At 34.4% G+C, this 22,764-nt stretch overlaps 1 protein-coding gene across 4 annotated transcripts in view; it reads left to right on the top strand.

Annotated features, from left to right (window-relative positions):
- The window catches only part of LOC109612410 (potassium voltage-gated channel subfamily H member 8), a 1,874,382-nt gene that overhangs the window by 1,777,037 nt on the left and 74,581 nt on the right, over nucleotides 1-22,764 (top strand). For all 4 annotated transcript variants that reach the window (XM_059127170.1, XM_059127167.1, XM_059127162.1 and 1 more), the window contains exon 15: nucleotides 22,575-22,699. In XM_059127170.1, coding sequence (XP_058983153.1) covers nucleotides 22,575-22,699 — 125 coding nt within the window. The remainder of the gene's footprint in view (nucleotides 1-22,574; nucleotides 22,700-22,764) is intronic.

Raw genomic sequence — 22,764 nt, 5'->3', positions numbered from 1 at the left:
ACAGAAAAATTTTAGGCATAGGATGTAGCACCCATTAGGATCTTCCAGTACGAAATTTCAAACGATTCCGGTGAATAATGTTGCTGAAATCATCAAATTACCGACTATCTGGAGTTATCGTTATATGGGGGCTATACGAAGACTTGGACTTCCAATATTTTGTGGCTGAGCACATATCCATGTTTTATTATAGCGGCCATTACAATACATTACGCATAATACAAACAATTAATTTGCGACCAATAACTAAGTTGTAATGATAAGAGTTTTTGCGTACATCTTTAAGTTGAAACATCAAATAGAAGATCATTCGGTAATAACACTTTAGATGTAAGCCCGCTTATTAAATAAATCTACATAAAAAATCATATCTAGAAACATATTTTAATTAGTTTTCTAAAATTTGTGCAGTACCGCTTCTAAATTTTACTTAATTTTAAAATACTGCTAATTCAAACATCAAGTAAATTCCCAGAAAAAAATCTGTGAAATTCTTTAGGATGTCATAAAATTCAACTTCCAACCATCCAAAAAAGTAATTTTAATGTTGATTGGGGCTAGAATAATTAAAGAAATAATATTCCCCGGTTTTCCAATCTACTACCGCAGCTTAATCGTTACATTGGATGTAATGCCAGCCAACTTGCTGTGGTATATTTGCGGGGCTTGCGGTCTGTCACAGAATATTGATAGAGTGGGGGAGAGTAAAAAAAGTAAGCTGTTTGTGTTTTAGGCAAATAGTTGTAGTTTTTTTTTGAATTAATTAGGATTTAGAATACACAGCTCTGTAATGAATAGATATAAAGTAATATTTGCAGCAAGTTTCCTCGCGTTGGCCTGAATAATTACACCGGACGTCATTGGTCTCCTGGAGTTGGTTGCAAATCTGTGGTTGCCGAAATACTCCACCTCGAAGAGTGGATAGGTTTTTACTCAAGGTCTTTAGACACCTCAAGGGGCTGAATAGCGAAGATTCCAAGGGCGTTATGCACTCAAGGGATTGGATAGTGAAGAACCCAAGGCCTTCCAACGCCTCAAGTGCTTTGTAAACGAAAAAGAAGGGGTTTACAAAGAAAGTACCGAGGCTTAAAAACATCATAGGGTTAAAAACATAAAAAACCTGAAGGCTTTAAACACCTCAATTGGAAATTTCAATGAAACACAAGGGCTTTAACACATCAGGGGATTCATTCCCGAAGCACCCATAGGCTTTCTACACCTCGGTTTACCGACACCTCACCAGTAGTTTATTTTATCACAACTCTGACTCACCTGTTACCTTCGTTGTTGTTCAAGTCCGAATCACTCACAAACTGAAAATATTTCTTAGATAGTTTTTCCCTTCTATATGATGGCCGCGTGTCACGATATATCAAAGGGTTTCTATAAAAAATTCTTTTTTGTTTTGAGACAAAACAATTATTAATTTTGACTTCAATGCATTTGCTTTTCGATCATTGATAGTATGGTTCGCTGTCATGTATGGGTTTTGCACGTATGCTTTGCTTGCGTTCGTTGTCATGCTTACCTTTGTTGGTATGCTGTGTCTGCGTAGTTCGGTCTCCACTCCATTGACATCAATGCCCAGTGAGTCTTGTTTGTTGTGTTTCGTGTGAAGCTTGTTTAATATTGTGCGTTTATGCATTTCTATCGTGTAATGTTTTGGTTGGATAGTTTTGTCGTCGATTCATTGTGATTCTTTTTTGCTGTCGGCTGTCAATGCATTGGTACATTTGCGTGTTGATTTATATTGTTAGTTCTTTGTTCGCTGCTACTGCGACGCCTGGAATTACGGTCATTAAGATCTAACTGTCTATTGTTGCAAATCAATGTCAATATAGAAGTCGATGTAAATAACTATGAGGTGGGTTTGTTAAATTTAGCATATAATATGATTTACTGTCGGCAATGCATATATTTATTAATTTGACAAATAAATTTTATGTATACATAATAACAATATATATACACAAGATTATCAAAATTTATGGTTTTAGGAAGGTGAATTGAAAATACATAACAAACAGTAACCTTAACTTAACTGTCTTTCCTACAACGATAATGCGAAATGGAATAAAGTTGAAAAGCCACCGTCGAAGATGTTATAAAAACAACGCTGATAGCATTAAGCGTAACTTTTTTGCATTTTTAACTTAAGCCAAACTTTTTTGCATAACATTGTTATGCTATTTCGTTCAGAGGAGAGAGACGAAAATGTTTGTGAGTGCGGTTTTACGGAAGAAATACTAAAATATTTATACCCTGCACCACAAGGTGGTCCGGAGTAGTGGCTCTCACCGAAATTATGGTACTCTCCACTGATAAATACAATTTGTTTTTATAATATGGTTATGCTATGTCGATAAGGTAAACGAATGCACAACAAGTGGAGAGAGATGAAAATGTTTATAAGTGCGGTTGTAAGATTTAGAAGAAATGAATAAAGAATTCGAGTTTAATCCAATTCATGGGTTTCTCTTCTATTAAACTTATGATCTGGACACTTATGTAAAATGTTTTGTCATAGGAGATATTTTAAAATAACTCCAAGGGAGAATATCAACAGACAAAAACCAAAGGAACTGATGATGATTGGTGGTTCTTTCCGAAACCATGGTATTCCTTGCCTTACCCCCTGTTAAACATTACCATCTCTCTCTGCTAATAAAAAAACGTTGTTTTTTAAACCTACAATTATGAGATTAAGCCTAACTGTTGTGCAGCAACTAAAAAAGAAAACAAAAATATCAAAATTGTTCTAATAATAGACAAGAACTCCGTGTGTGGATTTTCGGACAATACGATTGGAAAATGTGGCTTAAATCATGAAAATACTGAATATCGCGGGGTATCGTTATGTGGGAGCTATACGTTATCGTTAACCTACATTGAGAAATTTCTGTCGGGGGATAAAGTGCTCACAAAGAACCTCTTGTGTACAAAGAACCCCTTGTGAACATTCCGTTGAAAAATATGGCTAAAAACATTAAAATACCAAATATCGGGGGTGTATAGACAATTCTCTGCCGACGTATAAAGTACCCACGAGGAACTCCTTGTGTGGATTTTCAGACAATTCCGTTGAAAAATGTGGGTAAAATCAAAAAAATACCGAATATCGGGGGTACCGTAATATGGGGGCTATACGATATCGTGGACCTATATAGATAATTCTCTGCCTAGGTATAAAGTACCCACAAGGAACTCCTTGTGTGGATTTTCAGACAATTCCGTTGAAAAATGTGGGTAAAATCATCAAAATACCGAATATCGGGGGGTACCGTTATATGGGGGATATACGATATCGTGGACCTGTACAGACAATTCTCTCTCAGGGGGTAAAACACTCACAAGGAACTACTTGTGTGGATTTTAAGACAATTTCATTGAAAAATGTGGCTAACATCATCAAAATATCGAATATCGGGGGGTACAGTTATATGGGGGATATACGATATCGTGGACCTATATAGACAATTCTTTTTGAGGGGGTAAAATGCCCACAAGGGACTCCTTTTGTGGAATTTCAGACAATTCCATTGAAAAATGTGGCAAACATCATTAAAACACCGTATATCGGGGGTACCGTTATATGGGAGCTATACGATATCGTGGACCGATATAGCCCATCTTCGAACTTGACCTGCCTGCAGACAAAAGAGAGATCTGTGCAAAATTTTAGCTTCCCATCTTAATTCGTTTAAACTGTAGCGCGATTACAACAGACGGACAAACGGATATGGCTAAATTATCTTAGAATTTTACGCTGATCAAGAATATATATACTTTGTTGGGTCTAAAATGATTATTTCGATGAGTAACAAATGGAATGACGAACTTAATATACCCTCCATATTTTTTGGTGGAGGGTATAAAAACAATTATGGGAATAAGCCTAATTATTTTGCAAAGGCGTTGATCATATATTTATGATTTCTTTGTTTCTTTCTCTTTCAAGTCGAGTTTCGTAATCTGAAATTTACAGTGAAAATAAAGTCGGTTTTATTCCATTCTATGGTGGGTATATTAACTTTGCTTTCGGTTTCGAACTTAATAAATTTATGCTACAACGTACAGTGGTGGCCATATCATATGCAACTGAAATCTAACCTTTACCAAAAACCGTGAAAATTTTTTCTGAAAACAAAATTATGCAATTATTTTTTTTAAATATTATTTTTTATTGCTTGTAGTTTAAGAAAAAAAAAACATATACTCCATAGATATTCAATTCATTTATAAAAAAATTAGGAAAAGATATTCAGTCTTATTATTAAGTGGCCAAAACATATGCAACTAATTAAATCGAGCTCAGTAAAGTGCAAATAAAGTTAATATTTTGTTGCAAATCCGTTGTTGTCGATTACAGCCTGACATCTTCGAGGCATTGACGCTATAAGATGGTCAATGACGCTTTTTGGGATTGATTTCCAGGCATCTTCCAGCCGGCAAAATAAAACATCTAAACTTGTACAATTTTCTCGATCAATTTTTTTGTTTACGATTTCCCACAGATTCTCTATTGGGTTTAAATCTGGGGATTGGGGTGGCCATTCCATTACCGTAACTCTATTATCGGCAAACCACGATTTGACCACCTTCGAAGCGTGTTTGGGGTCGTTGTCCTGTTGAAAGACCCACCGCAATGGCATATTATATTCTGCGTATGGGAGCATTATCCTTTGCAATATGTCGTTATACATAAATCTATCCATAATACCAACAATTCTATGCAGTGGGCCAACTCCAGCACCAGAAAAACAACCCCACACCATTATATTGCCCCCTCCATGCTTGACCGTTTTTTTACAGTAACGTGCTTCGAGTCGTTTTCCTTCTGGTCGCCTTACATAGCACATGCCATCGCTACCAATGATGTTAAATTTGGACTCATCACTAAATAATATAGTTCTCCATTTACTCTCTGTCCAATATATATGAGCTTTGGCAAATTCCAAACGCTTTTTCTGGTTTCGCTTTGAAATCAGTGGTTTTTTTGCAGGACGTCTTGCGCAGAGGGAGGCTTGTAAAAGTCTTCTACGAATGGTGCGAGCAGAAACTGGCAACTGAAAACTTTCCACTATCTTAGAGGAAGATATAAATGGGTCTTTTTTCACGTGCCTGATTATTAATTTGTCCGTCCGATCGCTTGTTTTTCGACTTCGACCACCACGGTGTATAACAGAGACTTGTGAATTTTTTTTGTAATTGTTAATGATGCGTGATATGGAGCTTTTATGAACGGTATATTTCTCGGCAATACATTTCTGTGATAATCCAGAAGAATACGCAGTCACAATTCGTTGTCTGAGCTCAAATCCAAATTTATCGCGTGCCATTTTTGAACAAACTCTATTTTAGCTTTGTGAAAAAACAACGCAATAAAAATGTGAAGGTAGCTTTAAATCTCTTTACGCAGTGTCTCTAGCTAATAATAAGAAGAACAATAGAACAAAGGAAATTGTAAAAATGCCGTTATTTAAACCAAATATATAAAGTTGCATATGTTTTGACCACACCAAATTTCACATTTGTCAACAAAACACCTGTGAACATAGAGATATAAACAAAAGCTGCACATTTTGGTAATAATTTGAAATCGTAAGAACGTATTGACTATAATTAACCCATCTTTATATACTTCGTTGTGAAATTTACAAATTTATATAGCCTTTTAACGTAGATGAATCTTAGTTGCATATGATATGGCCACCACTGTACATATATTATAGATCATATTAAAGTTCTTAGTCTATATATCGATGTCCGTCTCTCTCTGTATATATATATATATATATATATATATATATATATATATATATATATATATATATATATATATATATATATATATATATATATATATATAATATTATCCAAATTGTACTAAGTTTCGCCACCGGTGAATAGGTCACTTCGTAGTCAATTCCGGCTCTCTGAACGAAGCCGTTCGCTACTAGTCGGGCTTTGTAACGGACGGGATTACCATTTGCATCCTCTTTGATGCGAAATACCCATTTGAACTTCAATACGTTATGGTTGACAGGGCGTGGAAACCAATCCCAAACACGATTTTCTTCAATAGAGTCAAGCTCTTCCTTCACAGCTTTCTTTTCGAATTACCTCTAAAGAACTCCCTCATGATTTCGTCATATGTTTTTATTTATGTTTATTTTTCTTTATATAACTCAGTAATTTTAGTATTGTTTCAATCAAATACGTTTGCATTTTTTGTTCAATACTTATTTTTGTAAAAAATATTTTAACTTACTTCAAATTTGATTCTCCTCCAAGTACATACCATTTTTTTTCTCTAATTAAAACAACTTTTATAAAAAATTAGTAACCACCGAGTTTTATCTCTGCAAGAATATTACAAGAGGTTATGGGCGATATCAAGCAGAAGTCAATCCACGGAATCTTGCAATTCCGTGGAACTAATTTTGAGAACTGGGGGGTTTCGAATGTGGATGTATCTGGATTCGTTGGATTTGCGGGATTCCATAGAGTAAAATTCAACGTCCAAACAAAACTTAGCTGAAGCATTCTCTAAAAGGATAAAAAGGCTAGGACACCAATCAACAGCCTAATAGCAGATGATTATTAGGAATGTGTTCGCGACAAGAAAACAGCGAAGGAAATGTGGTCTGCTCTGCAAAGAAGTTGTTAAGAAGTCGGTTACGAGACAGTCATTGGTAAGAAAACAATTAGCAGTTTAACGTTTAACAGGTTTGCGAAGATAATTACTATTGGTTAATGAGCTTTTACGAAAATTAAAAACGTCTGGAGCAAATGTGGATGAAAGAAATGCCGTTGCTCACCTTTTTGTCACGCTACCAGAAGCTTCTGACATGGTAATGGCCGCATTGGAAAATATGAATTAAGAAGACATATCTATGGAAATAGTTAAGCAAAGGCTATTGACAAATGATGATATGGCACTCAAGAATGTCTAGAAGAAATGGTTCGACTTAAAAAAAATTATGGTTTGGAAAATGTTCCTGCTGAACATTTCAGTAACGATGAAAGTAATTCAGATCATGAATTGGTTTCTGCAGAAAATGATAACGATTTCGATTCATCCGATGAAGAGACTACTATTAACGAAAATTAAGCCACGGCTACGCAATCTGAACCACTAAACTCTGAAGCTGTTTCATTGGAGCCAAGAAGAAGTGAAAGATTGAGGGCGAAATTAACAGGTTTTATAACAAGAAATGCCTACTCTGCAATTTCCCATTGTATAGTGGAGACTAAAACATATGACGAAATCATGAGGGATTTCTTTAAAGGTAATTGGAAGAGAGCTGTGAAGGAAGAGCTTGACTCTATTGAAGAAAATCGTGTTTGGGATTGGGTTCCACGCCCTGTCATCCATAACGTATTGAAGTTCAAATGGGTATTTCGCATCAAAGAGGATGCAAATGGTAATCCCGTCCGATACAAAGCCCGACTATTAGCGAAAGGCTTCTTTCAGAGAGCCGAAATTGACTATGAAGAGACCTATTCACCTGTGGCGAAACTTAGTAGAATTTGAATAATATTAGCGGTGAGTGTTAAGGAACATTTCCATTTGCACCAGCTTCATGTAAAAGGTGCATTTCTTTACGGGGATTTAAGAGGAGATATTTACTAAGAACCAAGTATGCAAGTTACGAAATTCGCTTAATGGACTTAGCAAAGCTCAAGGAACGAACAATTGGTTTTAGGAAATCTTTTAACGATCCGTGTCGTTATACACTGCTATATGTGGACGATGTATTGATTGCGGGAAATGATTTGAAAGCAATAGAGAGGATAAAATCGGATCTACGTGCACCATTCAAAATGTCCGATTGTGGGACCCCTACAATATTACATGGGAACGAATATTGAATATAATAGAACTGAAACTGAATCAGAAAAATCATAGTAAAAAGATTTCGGTATAATTCTCAATGAAAGAATGCAATCCTACAAAAACCCCAGTGGAAAAGGTATTGATTCTTCCAATAGAAACCCAAGAGTTAACTAACAAACCGTGTCGTGAAACGCTGGGAAGCCTGTTTTTTTTAATGTTAAGCGTCGAACCAGACATCTGTTATCAAACATCGTACATGGGTAGATTTCAAAACAGTCTAGGCGAGACACATTTGTCTGCATTAAAAAGAATTGTTCGCTACATTAAAGGAACTAAAGAACTCGACATGGTTTACCAAGATAATTTTAGCGAAGAAGAGTTTATTGGGTTCATATATGCCGATTGGGTCTCAGATAACACAGAGGTTTTTGGTTGCCCTGTATCATGGAACAGTAAGAAACAGACAGACAATCAGAAACAGACTCATCAAGCGAAGCGGAGTACATAGCCCACAGTTATGCTGTTTCGAAAGTTCTTTGGATTAGAGGAGTTCTTATAAACTTAAACGTTTTAAATGAAAATAAGCCTGTTATAATTTATGAGGATGACGGAGAATATATCGGTATCCTCCGATATATCCTCCGCAAAATTCTGACAGCAAAAGATCAAAACATGTTGATGTAAAGTATTACTCCATACGAAATTACATAGCCAAATGAATCATAAAGCTTCAACATACATCAAGAGAGTCGCAAGTAGCAGACACATTTACAAAATCATTGGATACAAGCAAATTCATAAAGTTTCGAGATGAACAAAAATTGAAACGTAGTGATTGAGAGGAGTCGTTGTGACACACTGAATATTTAATTTTTTTAAATAACTTTGGCTTTGCTTAAGTCCATAAAGCGACTTTCGTAAATTGCATACTTGGTTCATAGGAATGTTTAATCCGTCTGGAACTTCCATGTAAATATATCCCGTAAAGAAATGCAGCCAGGAAACCAAAATTTGACCAGTGTGTAAATAACGTGAACACATTTGATGAATTATTTTCCTCTTTTTTGGCCAAACACTTATTTGATCGTGCAAATGTTTTGTAAGGCCAAACAAAGGAAAATGTAATTTGAAAACATTTTCACAGCATTTTGCTTTAAGTACAGGATCATTTGTAACACAATGTTTAATTTAATGCAATAAGTGTTTTTGTTTATTTGATATTTTTGAATTAATTAACAAAGAACACCAAACTGACATGTAGACCAAGATTTAGAATAAATTATATAAGTTATCGTGAAGAAACACGTTATGTCATTTTTTCCACTGTTTTGGCTTTTGTCAAGTAACTGAACGCTAAATGCGTGTGCTACTCAGCACATTTAACATTCTCACAGGTTCTTGACATCTGAGTAGCCAAATGCGGTGCCGCAATGTCAGCAAAGGGGTAGCAGAGCTACGGCAGTGGAGCTTAAATTGACTAATTAAGTTATTGGATAACAACTCATGGAAGTAACAAAACGCATATTAAAAAAATAAATAAATGTAAAAAAATACTAATAAAATTGCATAATTGGCGCCCAACAAGAAAAATTGACACGAAGGAACGATTAACCTTGGGCAGCGTTGAGAATATACAGGAAGTCTGAACGACAACATAAGGAACACTATCTGTCACCAAGGAACGATTTCCCTTGGGCAGCGTTGAAAATGCACTGGAAGTCTGAAAAACACTAGAAATCTGAAAATCATTGAAAGTAGCACTACTTGGACCACCTTGAATTTCATCATAAGTTACCTAATTCATTACAAAAAAGGTTAAGATGAGTGAAGTGCTAGTGAAAAAAAAATGAAGAGTAAAACAACGGAAAATAGTGATTGAAAAGTAGATGAGTGAGTTAGAAACATTGTTTGAAAGGTTAAATTTAGAAAATATAGAACAAAACTGAATGCGGAACAAGTAAGTGAGTTAATAAAATCGGAGCTGAGCAAAGGATTATGTGCTCAAAGAATATAATTTGACAGACAATTTTCCGCGATTCAGGGCCAATTTGACTTGGCGAAACCGAAAGTACAAAAATTCCGGAATTTTACGGACACCTATGTGTCTTGGCGTGAGGCTGCGCACAATGCTTATGAATCACTTAAGATATATGATGGCAGTGAACGCCACTATCAAGCAGTGACCATACTAAGAAATAAGGTGCGTGGTGCAGCGGATGTGGTACTCTCATCTTTTAACACAGTGCTAAATTTTATTGCAATCACTGCACGACTGGACTTTACCTATGCGGACAAACGTCCCATCTTTTTAATAGAACAGGAACTCTCCACACTTAGTCAGGGTTCAATGTCATGTTTAAAGTTCTACGACGAAGTAGAAAAGAAACTAACGTTATTAGCAAACAAGACCATTATGTTATATGTAGCGGACACTATAAACGAAAAGTATAGGGCCGATGTACTTAGGGTAATTATATCTGGTTTAAAGAAACCTCTGTGCGAAATCCTTTTTGCTTCAAGACCATCAGAACTTCCATCTGCTCTGGTATTGGCACAAAAAGTAGACGCTAATAACGAGCGCTATGCTTTAGCGAAAAATTCGCAAATAAATCATATGAAAATCCTAACTATAAAAAGGGAAACTCTGCCCAATATTTCTCTAATCACGAACACAATGTAGGACACAATAATCCGCATTATTCGGTAAATAGACAGAAACTGGTTGGCCCCTCGCAGCAGTTCACGGATTATCAGAAGCCACATGCCAGTGGTAACAACTCTGACAGAAAACGAGTGGAGCCTATGAAGGTAGACCCCTCCTTCTCCCAATTTAAGCATCCAACGTATCATAGTCATACTGACATATGACGAAACGACCCGCTAATTCTGGGCGATACACAGGATAAAAAATACAACGTGGAAATCATCATACGAAGAAAAAGCGGAGCATACGGAAAATGACAATTAAACGATGAGCTTAATTTTTTGGGGACAAAGCCCATCCTGCCTTGGATTTCAAAGTTAATTGGGGGGAGGAATGCTATGCTCCTTGTCGACACCGGAGCCTCACAGAGCTTTATCAAACCACTACCTGAACTGAAAGCAATTAAATCTGTTCAGCATTATTTTTCAGTAAAATCAATCCACGTGGTTTCCCCTATCAATCACAAATGTGCAGTTAAAATTTTTGGTATAGTTGCTGATTTTTTACCCGAACTGACATCATTCGGCGGCGTCATTGGCCTTGACAAATGGAATAAGGTAAACGCGTCTATTGATTTAAAATCAAACACATGACAACGTAAAGGAAACTATTATATTCATAACTAGACAGGACATAAATCATCTGCAACTTCAGGGCAAGTCGGTACCAAACCATTTGAAAGAATCATTTTTCAAGGTAATTAAAAATGTCAATAGAGTGTTTGCAGATCCCAATGAAGCACTTCCATGCAATACAAACGTTGTTGCGACGATTCGCACCGAAAACAAAGACCTAGTGTACTCGAGATTGTACCCGTATCCTTTACGTTTTTCGGATTTCGAAAACAAAGGAATCTAGGACTTATTGGCGAATGGTATCATTCGAATGTCTAGGTCTCCATACAATAACCCAATATAGGATATTTGGGATTTCTAGTTTCCCAAAATTGAAATTAAAACAAGTCCAGAATTGAATTGAATTGACTTATACAATTCAAAATTTTCCTGAGCCTACCGCTCTACGGGGATTAAGATCGTTCTTAGGATTGGCGGGATATTACCTCTGTTTTATAAAAGACTTTGCCAAGATTGCAAAGCCACTCTCAAACATACAGAGAGGAAGGTGTGACAGAGTTTCTGCATCGCAGTCGAAAAAATCAAAATTGATTTGACCAGTGAAAAAAAGAGGCGTTCAACACAATAAAAGAAATCCTAACATCCGAAGACATAACGCTAACATATCCAGATTTTCGAAAAATATTTGAATGTCCCTTCGCAAGGATTTTTTTGGCAAGGCACTTATTCCACAACAACCTGTCTTTTCTTTCTTTTCTATAAAATAAATTTTCCTCGAAACTTCATTTTCTTCATATTTCCTTCACTCTCTCTCTCTCTCTCTTTTTCTCGGTCAGATTTATATTTCATCATAGTTTTATCAAACAATTTCATGTCGAAAATATATTTTACGTATGTGAACACATGTTTTCCCATAACAGTTATTGACACAGTTTGAACGAACAAAATCTGTCAAATTTGACTGTAATGTGAACATCAAATTTCACACTTGTTCAGCAAAATATGGGAAAACTAATTTCGATCAAATTTTTGCCCAGTGTGACCGTACTTTTATAGAAGCATAAACGCACAACTGTAAACAAACTTCACACAAAACATAACAAACAAGACTCACTGGGCATCGATGTCAATGGAGTGGAGGCCGAACAACGATTCGCACCGAAAACGAAGACCCAGTGAACTCGAGATTCTACCCGTATCTTTTAGGTTTTTCGGATTTCGTAAAAAAAGGAATCCAGGACTTATTGGCGAATGGTATCATTCGAATGTCTAGGTCTCCATACAATAACCCAATATGGGTAGTAAAGAAAAATGGTCTTGACGAAACTAAACAAGAGAAAAAAAGTTTGGTGATAGATTTCCGACTTAATGAGAAAACTATCAGCGATAAATATCCGATTCCTGAAATCACGGAAAGCTTGTCCAATCTTGGTGGAAGTAATTTTGTTTACCACAATTGACTTGAAATCGGGTTTTCACAAGATACCGCTATCAGAACCATATAGGGATAAAACCCCGTTTTCCATAAAAAACGGAAAATACGAGTTTTATAGATTGTCTTTCGGTCTGAAGAATGCTCCAAGCATTTTTCAGAGGGCGATAGATGACGTGTTAAGAGAACACATCGGTACAAGGTGTTTTGTTTACGTAGACGATGTAATCATATTCTCGAAAGAGGAGCAACAACACTTACAAAATATAGAATTAGTACTGAGAAGTCTATTTCGGCTGAAAAATCAAAATTCATCCAAACTGAGGTTGAATATTTGGGATTTCTAGTTTCCCAAAGTGGAATTAGAACAGAAAAAGTCAATACAATTCAATTCGAAAAAAATCAAAATTGAATTGACATGTGAACAAAAAGGCGCATTCAACACAATAAAAGAAATGCTAACGTCCGAAGACGTAACGCTAACATATCCAGATTTTCGGAAACCATTTCATTTAACGACGAATGCATCGTCACACGCAATAGGAGCTGTCCTCTCGCAAGGAGGCAGACCTATCTCTATGATCTCCCGCATTTTATCCGAAAGCGAGGAACATTACGCTACTAGTGAGCGGGAGTTGTTGGCCATCGTCTGGGCACTAAAGACGCTTAGAAATTAACATTTGTTTTCGCAATCAGATAATCGTAGAAGAAGTTACAAAGTCTCAGATAAGAACTTTTAGTATCTCTGGAAAAAGACAATGCTCTGTTCAAACGATGATCTGATCAAACACCTACAAGAGTCTGTAAAAACGAATGTAGTAAACGCACTGCGGTGCGACTTTCCCACTCTGGCACGATTCCAGCATAAATTGGTTGAATTCTTTCCAAATGTGAAGTTCAGACACACGGAGAAGTTAGTTATCGATATATCAGACCCGAATGAACAACAGAAAGACTATGTTTTTTTTTTTTTCAAAAATAAAAAGAAAGCGAAGCAGCTGGTGGCAAACTGCCGAGTATGTTCCCAGGCAAAGTATGATCGTCATCCAAAAAGGCAGCTTATTGCCCAGACACGCATACATTGACATCTTTTTTACCGGTTCAAAGTACTTTCTGACTTGCATCGTCAAATTTTCAAAATTGGCGATAGCACAGTCACTAAAATCCAGGACTATAGTGGATGTTAAACCACAGCTAATACAGTTGATCAATATGTATCATGGTACAGAAACCAGTTATTGTGACAACAAAAAGTCGCTTAACTCACACACCATTAAGGCTACGTTGAAAAATCACTTCGACATAGATATCGTGAATGCGCGTGAATAGAGCGCTTCCACAACACACTGATGGAAATAGCGCTATGCCTTAAAATTGACAAGAATCTGGACGATATCGAAGATATAGTACTTTTAGCCACATAAAACCTAACCTTATACGAATTACTAAGAGACGAGACAGCTACAAACCACTTTTCCCAAACTCATATGAGAAAGTTGCTGGATGCGGACGTAAGCCAAATAAGTAGCCTGATACAGACGGTAAATATTCATCATAGGCAAGCGAGAAGCCTGAATACATTAGAAACAGTCCTGAAATACATCACTGGGACACCTGATCATGATGACTTAGACAAACTGACCAACACAGTTGACCAACTAATCCCACAAATTACAGTGATAGGCGATGGTTTGGTGGTCATCAATGTCCAACTGGCGTTTGTAGAAGAAAACAACGAACCCCCTGTTACGGTCAATGGTACTTACCTAGTTGTCTTCAATGATATCGTTAGAATCAATAACACGATGCACTACAACGAAAATGCAACGACACCCCTACAACCAGATATTCCATGGGCTTCTGTGATTAACCTAACGCAACACACTGATATACTAAGCACGTTCTATCTCCATCATGTCAACTAACAAAATCTCCAACACATCCATCACCTACAAAATGCGGTCTATCAAGGTCATATCGCAAGTTTATCGACCATTGGAATTCTATTACTTATAGGACTGGTTGCTTACTCACTCCGATGCAGGGCCTCCGCAAAAAAAAAAATCTTATAACTAAATCTATGGAGGTTGCAATAAAAACTCTAACGCTGGGACCGTGGACGGCCCTAACTTAGAAGGGAGGAGTTATCGTGAAGAAACACGTTTATGTCATTGTTCCCACAGTTTTGGCTTTTGTCAAGCAATTACACGCTTTATGCGTGTGCTTTAACAATTCCACAGGTTCTCGATATCTGAGTAGCCAAATGCGGTGCCGCAATGTCAGCAAAGCGGCATCGGAGCAGAGGCAGTGGATAACAACTCCTGGAAGTAACAGCACGCATATGTAATAAAATAAATGTAATAAAAATACTAACAAAATTGCATAATTTATATATATATATATATATATATATATATATATATATATATATATATATATATATATATATATATATATATATATATATATATATATATATATATAAATTATGCAATTTTGTTAGTATTTTTAAGCATAATATTTCAGCCAAAGGCTTTAATTTGAGTGTTAAAAATCTATATGATATAGAACATCTATAACAACCCCATGTGAAAACTGAGCTCAATTTTTGGTATAGTAAAGAGCTTATAAACATTTTCAAAGTAGCTGTAATTTGGAACTTGTATTTCCGACATTTAAAATGCCGACATTTCGAAGTTTATTGCATATAGACGTACATCCCAAATCTACATACATCCCAAATCTATGTTCCCAACCAATAATCTATTGGGGGTTGAAAATGCAATAGAATGCAAAATTTTCTTTTCTGACCACACATTGGTTGGGAAAGTGCACTTGGTAAATGCCTATGTTGACACTTACCTGTAAGATGGTTCTCTACCCCAAAGTAGCCTAAATACATTTTTTTTTGTTGATGAATGTGGTCAAGACCAAGATGGATCCTACTCCGAAAATTTAAAATTTTCTGAGAAGAGGTTTTCTACCCCCATAAAAAATATGCCAACTAAGGGCTAAAATGATGATTATACCAAAAAGTGATCATTTTTGCAAGGATGGTTTGTTCTCAAATTACCAACATTTGCCGAAATCAGTATGAAAAATATGGTTAAAATGTAAAATATACTTGAAATCGGGTTTATGACCAATATCATGACCTGCAAAAGCTGTTTAAGGTATCTTGAAAGTTTAGGGAGAATTTATAGAAATATATAAATCCTTTTCTTACTAAATGTCCAATTCGCTCTACTATTTTGCACCCTTTATATATATTCGCAATGAATTTTGCATTTTGAGTTCTCATTGGATGGATTATTGTCTTGAATGTAATTTTTGTTTTTTTAAATGCTAAAGCTAGATATCAATTTTGTTGTTCTAGCTTTCAAAGTTGAAAGCTAGATATCAATTTTAGACATGAAAAACCATCATTAAACATCGTATTGCGCACTCATTTAATATTATTCAGTCAGAATTCAAAACAATGAAAAATGTACACTTTAATACAATATGTCAAAATGAAAAAAAAAAATGAGACAAACATTATTTTTTTCCATTCACATTTTTATTGGCATATTTTCACGCATTTATTATTTAAAAAGTAATTATCCTTTAACTTTGGTGTGACCGCGTTCAATTATTCCGATATCATTTATTCAGTTTCGCCACCACATAATTCGATATTACACCTTAATATAAACCGCCTTCAATTTCAGTTCTCAAGAAATCGAGTCAATCAAATAAAGTGGTATTAATATCCGAATTAAAAAAAAACAACACTACAAATGTACATTCGAAAAAAGTAAGTCAAATCGAAAAAACATCTAAAATAGAACACTACGATTGTACATTTTAAAAGTCGAAATAAAAATGTTAATATATCACATTTTTATGCGTTTTTTTTAATTTCATTCTTTTCGGCCAAGAGACAATTCCGAATCACCATGAATTGTTAAAATCAGTCCAGCGGTTCTTGAATTATAAGCGTAGGAACTAACACAACTTTCCTTTATATATATATATATATATATATATATATATATATATATATATATATATATATATATATATATATATATATATATATATATATATATATATATATATATATATGTATATTAAATTATTTATTTTTCTTTAATTTTATTTTTTTTTTGCCAAGATATCATTCCGAAATTGTATGAATTGTAAAATTCCGTCAACCCGTCCTTGAGTTATAAGCGAAGTAACTAACATAACTATCTTATACCATTATTTTGAAATTCGATTCCATTAAACATATTTTCTCTATATTTTTCCCGCTTTTAGAATTTTTTGTTTTTGATACTTGACTTTTTAGCGATTTTGAAAAAGTAATTATCCTTTAACTTTGGTGTGACCGCTTTCAATTATTCCGATATCGTTTATTCAGTTTCGCCACCACATAATTCGATACTACACCTTAATATAAACCGCCTTCAATTTCAGTTCTCAAGAAATCGAGCCAATCAAATAAATTGGCATTAATATCCGAAATAAAAAAAAAAAACACTACAAATGTACATTTGATAAAAGTAAGTTAAACCAAAAAAACATGTAAAATAAAACATTACGGTTGTACATTTTAAAAGTCGAAATAAAAATGTTAATATATCACATTTTTATGGGTTTTTTTTTTTTTTTTTAATTTTATCCTTTTCGGCCAAGAGACAATTCCGAATCAGCAGGCATTGTTAAAATCAGTCAGCATGCATTGTTAAAATCAGTCCAGCGCTTCTTGAGTTATAAGCGTAGTAACTAACACAACACAAAGTTATGTTAGTTACTAACTCAAGAACCGCTGGACTGGACAATTCATGCTGGTTCGGAATTGTCTCTTGGCCGAAAAGGATAAAATTACAAAAAAAAAAAAAAAAAAAAAAAAAAACGCATAGAAATGTGATATATTAACATTTTTATTTCGACTTTTTTCGAATGTACGGTTTATATTAAGTTGTAGTATCGAATTATGTGGTGGCGAAACTGAATAAATGATATCGGAATAATTGAACGCAGTCAAACCAAAGTTAAAGGATAATTACTTTTTCAAAATCGCTAAAAAGTCAAGTATAAAAAAATATTGCAAAAATTCTAAAATCGGAAAAAATATAGAGAAAATATGTTTAATGGAATCGAATTTCAAAATAATGGTATAAGATAGTTATGTTAGTTACTTCGCTTATAACACAAGGACGGGTTGACGGAATTTTACAATTCATACAAATTCGGAATGATATCTTGGCAAAAAAAAAAAAAATAATAAAAAAAGTGTGAAAATACTCCAATAAAAATGTGAATGGGAAAAAATAATTTTTGTCTACTTTTTTTTCATTTTGACATATTGTAATAAAGTGTATATTTTTCATTGTTTTGAATTCTGAGTGAATAATATTAAATGAGTGCGCAATACGATGTTTAATGACCGTCTTTCATGTCTAAAATTGATATCTACAACAAAATTGATATCTAGCTTTCAACTCCAGGACCTATCGTGCCTCAGCTGGAAGATGCGAACACATTTAAACAAACAAAACTTACATTCAAGACAATAATCCATCCAATAAGAACTCAAAATGCAAAATTCATTGGGATTATGCAATCAGTGAAATATCGAATACAAAGGGTGCAAAATAGTAGAGCGAATTGGATATTTAGTAAGAAAAGGATTTATATCCTTCTATAAATTCTTCCTAAACTTTCAAGATACCTTAAATAGCTTTTGCAGGTCATGATAATGGTCATAAACCCGATTTCAAGTATATTTTATATTTTAACCATATTTTTCATACTGATTTCGGCAAATGTTGGTAATTTGAGAATAAACCATCCTTGCAAAAAATGATCACTTTTTGGTATAATCATCATTTTAGCCCTTAGTTGGCATATTTTTTATGAGGGTACAAAACCTCTTCTCATAAATTTTTAAATTTTCGGAGTAGGATCCATCTTAGTCTTGACCACATTCATCAATCAAAAAAAAAATGTATTTAGGCTACTCTGGGGTAGAGAACCATCTTACAGGTAATTGTCAACATAGGCATTTACCAAGTGCACTTTCCCAACCAATGTGTGGTCAGAAAAGAAAATTTTGCATTCTATTGCATTTTTAACCCCCAATAGATTATTGGTTGGGAACAAATTTCAACTCATTCAGTTGGAAATAGTGGCAGAAACAAGAAAAAAAATGACGAATATTAGAATGTCGCACCCTACCGAACATATGTTTAATCGTCGTTGAAGTATACAATGATGAAAAAAATATGGACCTTATGGGGTCTCCAACGCTCAGTTTAAATGACATCAAAATTAATTCACATCTTACGGTAATAGATGTAAAAGAGTAATTATCTTTGACTATTATAAAATCATTCTACTACTAATTATGAGGCGGACAAAACTAAATACCACGCAGCCCGGCATTTTAAATGTCGGAAATACAAGTTCCAAATTACAGCTACTTTGAAAATGTTTATAAGCTCATTACTATACCAAAAATTGAGCTCAGTTTTCACATGGGATTGTTATAGATGTTCTATATCATATAGGTTTTTAACACTCAAATTAAAGCCGTTGGCTGAAATAATATCAGGCTAATCAAAATATGTATGTAAAATATGTAAACCCGACGGTGAACATCTATTATAATTTTTGGAATGAATATTTATTTCTATTTAGAAATTAGCATGGAAGTCAGCATTGTTAAAATCAGTCAGCATGCATTGTTAAAATCAGTCCAGCGGTTCTTGAGTTATAAGCGTAGTAACTAACACAACACAAAGTTATGTTAGTTACTAACTCAAGAACCGCTGGACTGGACAATTCATGCTGGTTCGGAATTGTCTCTTGGCCGAAAAGGATAAAATTAAAAAAAAAAAAAAAAAAAAAAACGCATAGAAATGTGATATATTAACATTTTTATTTCGACTTTTTTCGAATGTACGGTTTATATTAAGTTGTAGTATCGAATTATGTGGTGGCGAAACTGAATAAATGATATCGGAATAATTGAACGCAGTCAAACCAAAGTTAAAGGATAATTACTTTTTCAAAATCGCTAAAAAGTCAAGTATAAAAAAATATTGCAAAAATTCTAAAATCGGAAAAAATATAGAGAAAATATGTTTAATGGAATCGAATTTCAAAATAATGGTATAAGATAGTTATGTTAGTTACTTCGCTTATAACACAAGGACGGGTTGACGGAATTTTACAATTCATACAACTTCGGAATGATATCTTGGCAAAAAAAAAATAATAATAAAAAATGTGTGAAAATACGCCAATAAAAATGTGAATGGGAAAAAATAATTTTTGTCTATTTTTTTTTCATTTTGACATATTGTAATAAAGTGTATATTTTTCATTGTTTTGAATTCTGACTGAATAATATTAAATGAGTGCGCAATACGATGTTTAATGACCGTCTTTCATGTCTAAAATTGATATCTACAACAAAATTGATAACTAGCTTTCAACTCCAGGACCTATCGTGCCTCAGCTGGAAGATGCGAACACATTTAAACAAACAAAACTTACATTCAAGACAATAATCCATCCAATGAGAACTCAAAATGCAGAATTCATTGGGATTATGCAATGAGTGAAATATCGAATACAAAGGGTGCAAAATAGTAGAGCGAATTGGATATTTAGTAAGAAAAGGATTTATATCCTTCTATAAATTCTTCCTAAACTTTCAAGATACCTTAAATAGCTTTTGCAGGTCATGATAATGATCATAAACCCGATTTCAAGTATATTTTATATTTTAACCATATTTTTCATACTGATTTCGGCAAATGTTGGTAATTTGAGAATAAACCATCCTTGCAAAAAATGATCACTTTTTGGTATAATCATCATTTTAGCCCTTAGTTGGCATATTTTTTATGGGGGTAGAAAACCTCTTCTCATAAATTTTTAAATTTTCGGAGTAGGATCCATCTTAGTCTTGACCACATTCATCAATCAAAAAAATTGTATTTAGGCTACTCTGGGGTAGAGAACCATCTTACAGGTAATTGTCAACATAGGCATTTACCAAGTGCACTTTCCCAACCAATGTGTGGTCAGAAAAGAAAATTTTGCATTCTATTGCATTTTTAACTCCCAATAGATTATTGGTTGGGAACAAATTTCAACTCATTCAGTTGGAAATAGTGGCAGAAACAAGAAAAAAAATGACGAATATTAGAATGTCGCACCCTACCGAACATATGTTTAATCGTCGTTGAAGTATACAATGATGAAAAAAATATGGACCTTATGGGGTCTCCAACGCTCAGTTTAAATGACATCAAAATTAATTCACATCTTACGGTAATAGATGTAAAAGAGTAATTATCTTTGACTATTATAAAATCATTCTACTACTAATTATGAGGCGGACAAAACTAAATACCACGCAGCCCGGCATTTTAAATGTCGGAAATACAAGTTCCAAATTACAGCTACTTTGAAAATGTTTATAAGCTCATTACTATACCAAAAATTGAGCTCAGTTTTCACATGGGATTGTTATAGGTTTTTAACACTCAAATTAAAGCCGTTGGCTGAAATAATATCAGGCTAATCAAAATATGTATGTAAAATATGTAAACCCGACGGTGAACATCTATTATAATTTTTGGAATGAATATTTATTTCTATTTAGAAATTAGCATGGAAGTAAAAATTGTATATCTATATATATATATATACATAAACATAAACACCAAATTGGATGAGATACATATGGGAGCTATAGCTATATCTGATCCGTTTTTCATCAAATTGGTATACCTGCTTCTAGACTGAATTCGGTCAGATGTACCTGAATTCATGACTTTTGGACTTATAGTGGCCATTTGGTGCAATTAACAATTAACGCGAAATCGGTTGAAGATAAACATATCGGAGCTATATCTAAATCTGATCCGTTTATCACTATTTTCAATAGGGTTCGTCCTTGGGCCAAAGACATATTGTTTAGAAAATTCGATCTCAATCGGATAACGAATGCGATCTGCATTTTGTTCACAATAATACATGTAAGGACGGACAGACGGACTAACATGCATAAATCGACTCAGAAAGTGATTCTATGAAGACCCTTAAAAGTAACTATGTGTCCATCTCGCTTCCTTCTTTATGGTACAAACAAATGCAAATGGATACAAAGAGTGGAACCATATAACTTATCTTTGAAATGTTTAGAAGGGAGCGATTTTTGATCAAGAGGTAAAATGGTTCATTCATAGGCATCTAGCCACGACGGTCTGGTTACACATTGTGCAATATTTGTATTATATCCATCACATTGGCTCAATTCCAGTTAACTCGGTGGTCCGAGAGGTACTATTCGAAAAGTTTCAACTCCACCGGAAATCTATGGCTTTAATTGACGGTGACGGAGTAGGCTGAAGCAATGGCTAATAGAGACAAAAATGTGTCATCCTATGTCATCCAAATTTACTCCGTACTCCGAAAATAATCTAGGTTCAAACGTGTTCCACTTCAAACAACAAATACCATTAAGATCGATCGGAGAATTTAGTTAAAGCTTTCAAAAAAACTATAAAGTGTCTGGAGTGTCTGGGGGGACATAAAAAAAAAACAGGAATATATAGGCAATTTTATACCACAAGGACTGTTATCTATTGCGAGTCTTTAATACCTAAATTTTAAAAAATTAAACGGGGTATCGTTAGTTCCGTTACATCGAAACCGTGGATCATGGACAATGACACCGTTTGTAGAACCCATTTTGAATTACAAATACGAAATTTTACACAAATCCATTAGAAAATATGGCATAATTCGTAAAAAATACCAAATATCCGGAAAACGTGTGCCTATACATATGTTCAATGTTTTGCATCCGGGGCTAGAACGAACTACAGATACCACTTTATAGGCATATCCTTGGAAAATATTTTTCGAAACCATTAAAATACCCTTCCGCATCTCTAAACTCCTCTTACACTATATAAAACTAGCTTATTATTACTTAACATTTCATAATATTTTCAGGAAAGGGCGACCTGGTTGGATCGGATTTAAACCTCCATCTTGTTGCTACATCCAATGGGCTACTGACTGCAACAACAAACTGCGGTGGCCAAGATGTTGTTGTAAGAAGCAGCAGTGACATAAAGGTAGGTTTTCATACACAATAATATTAGACTGATTTTCACTCGAAGAATATTCCATATTTAGTAAT

This window comes from Musca domestica, unplaced genomic scaffold (genome assembly GCF_030504385.1).
Source record: "Musca domestica strain aabys unplaced genomic scaffold, Musca_domestica.polishedcontigs.V.1.1 10, whole genome shotgun sequence".
Taxonomy (NCBI): domain Eukaryota; kingdom Metazoa; phylum Arthropoda; class Insecta; order Diptera; family Muscidae; genus Musca; species Musca domestica.
This window is presented reverse-complemented; position numbering and strand designations above follow the sequence as displayed.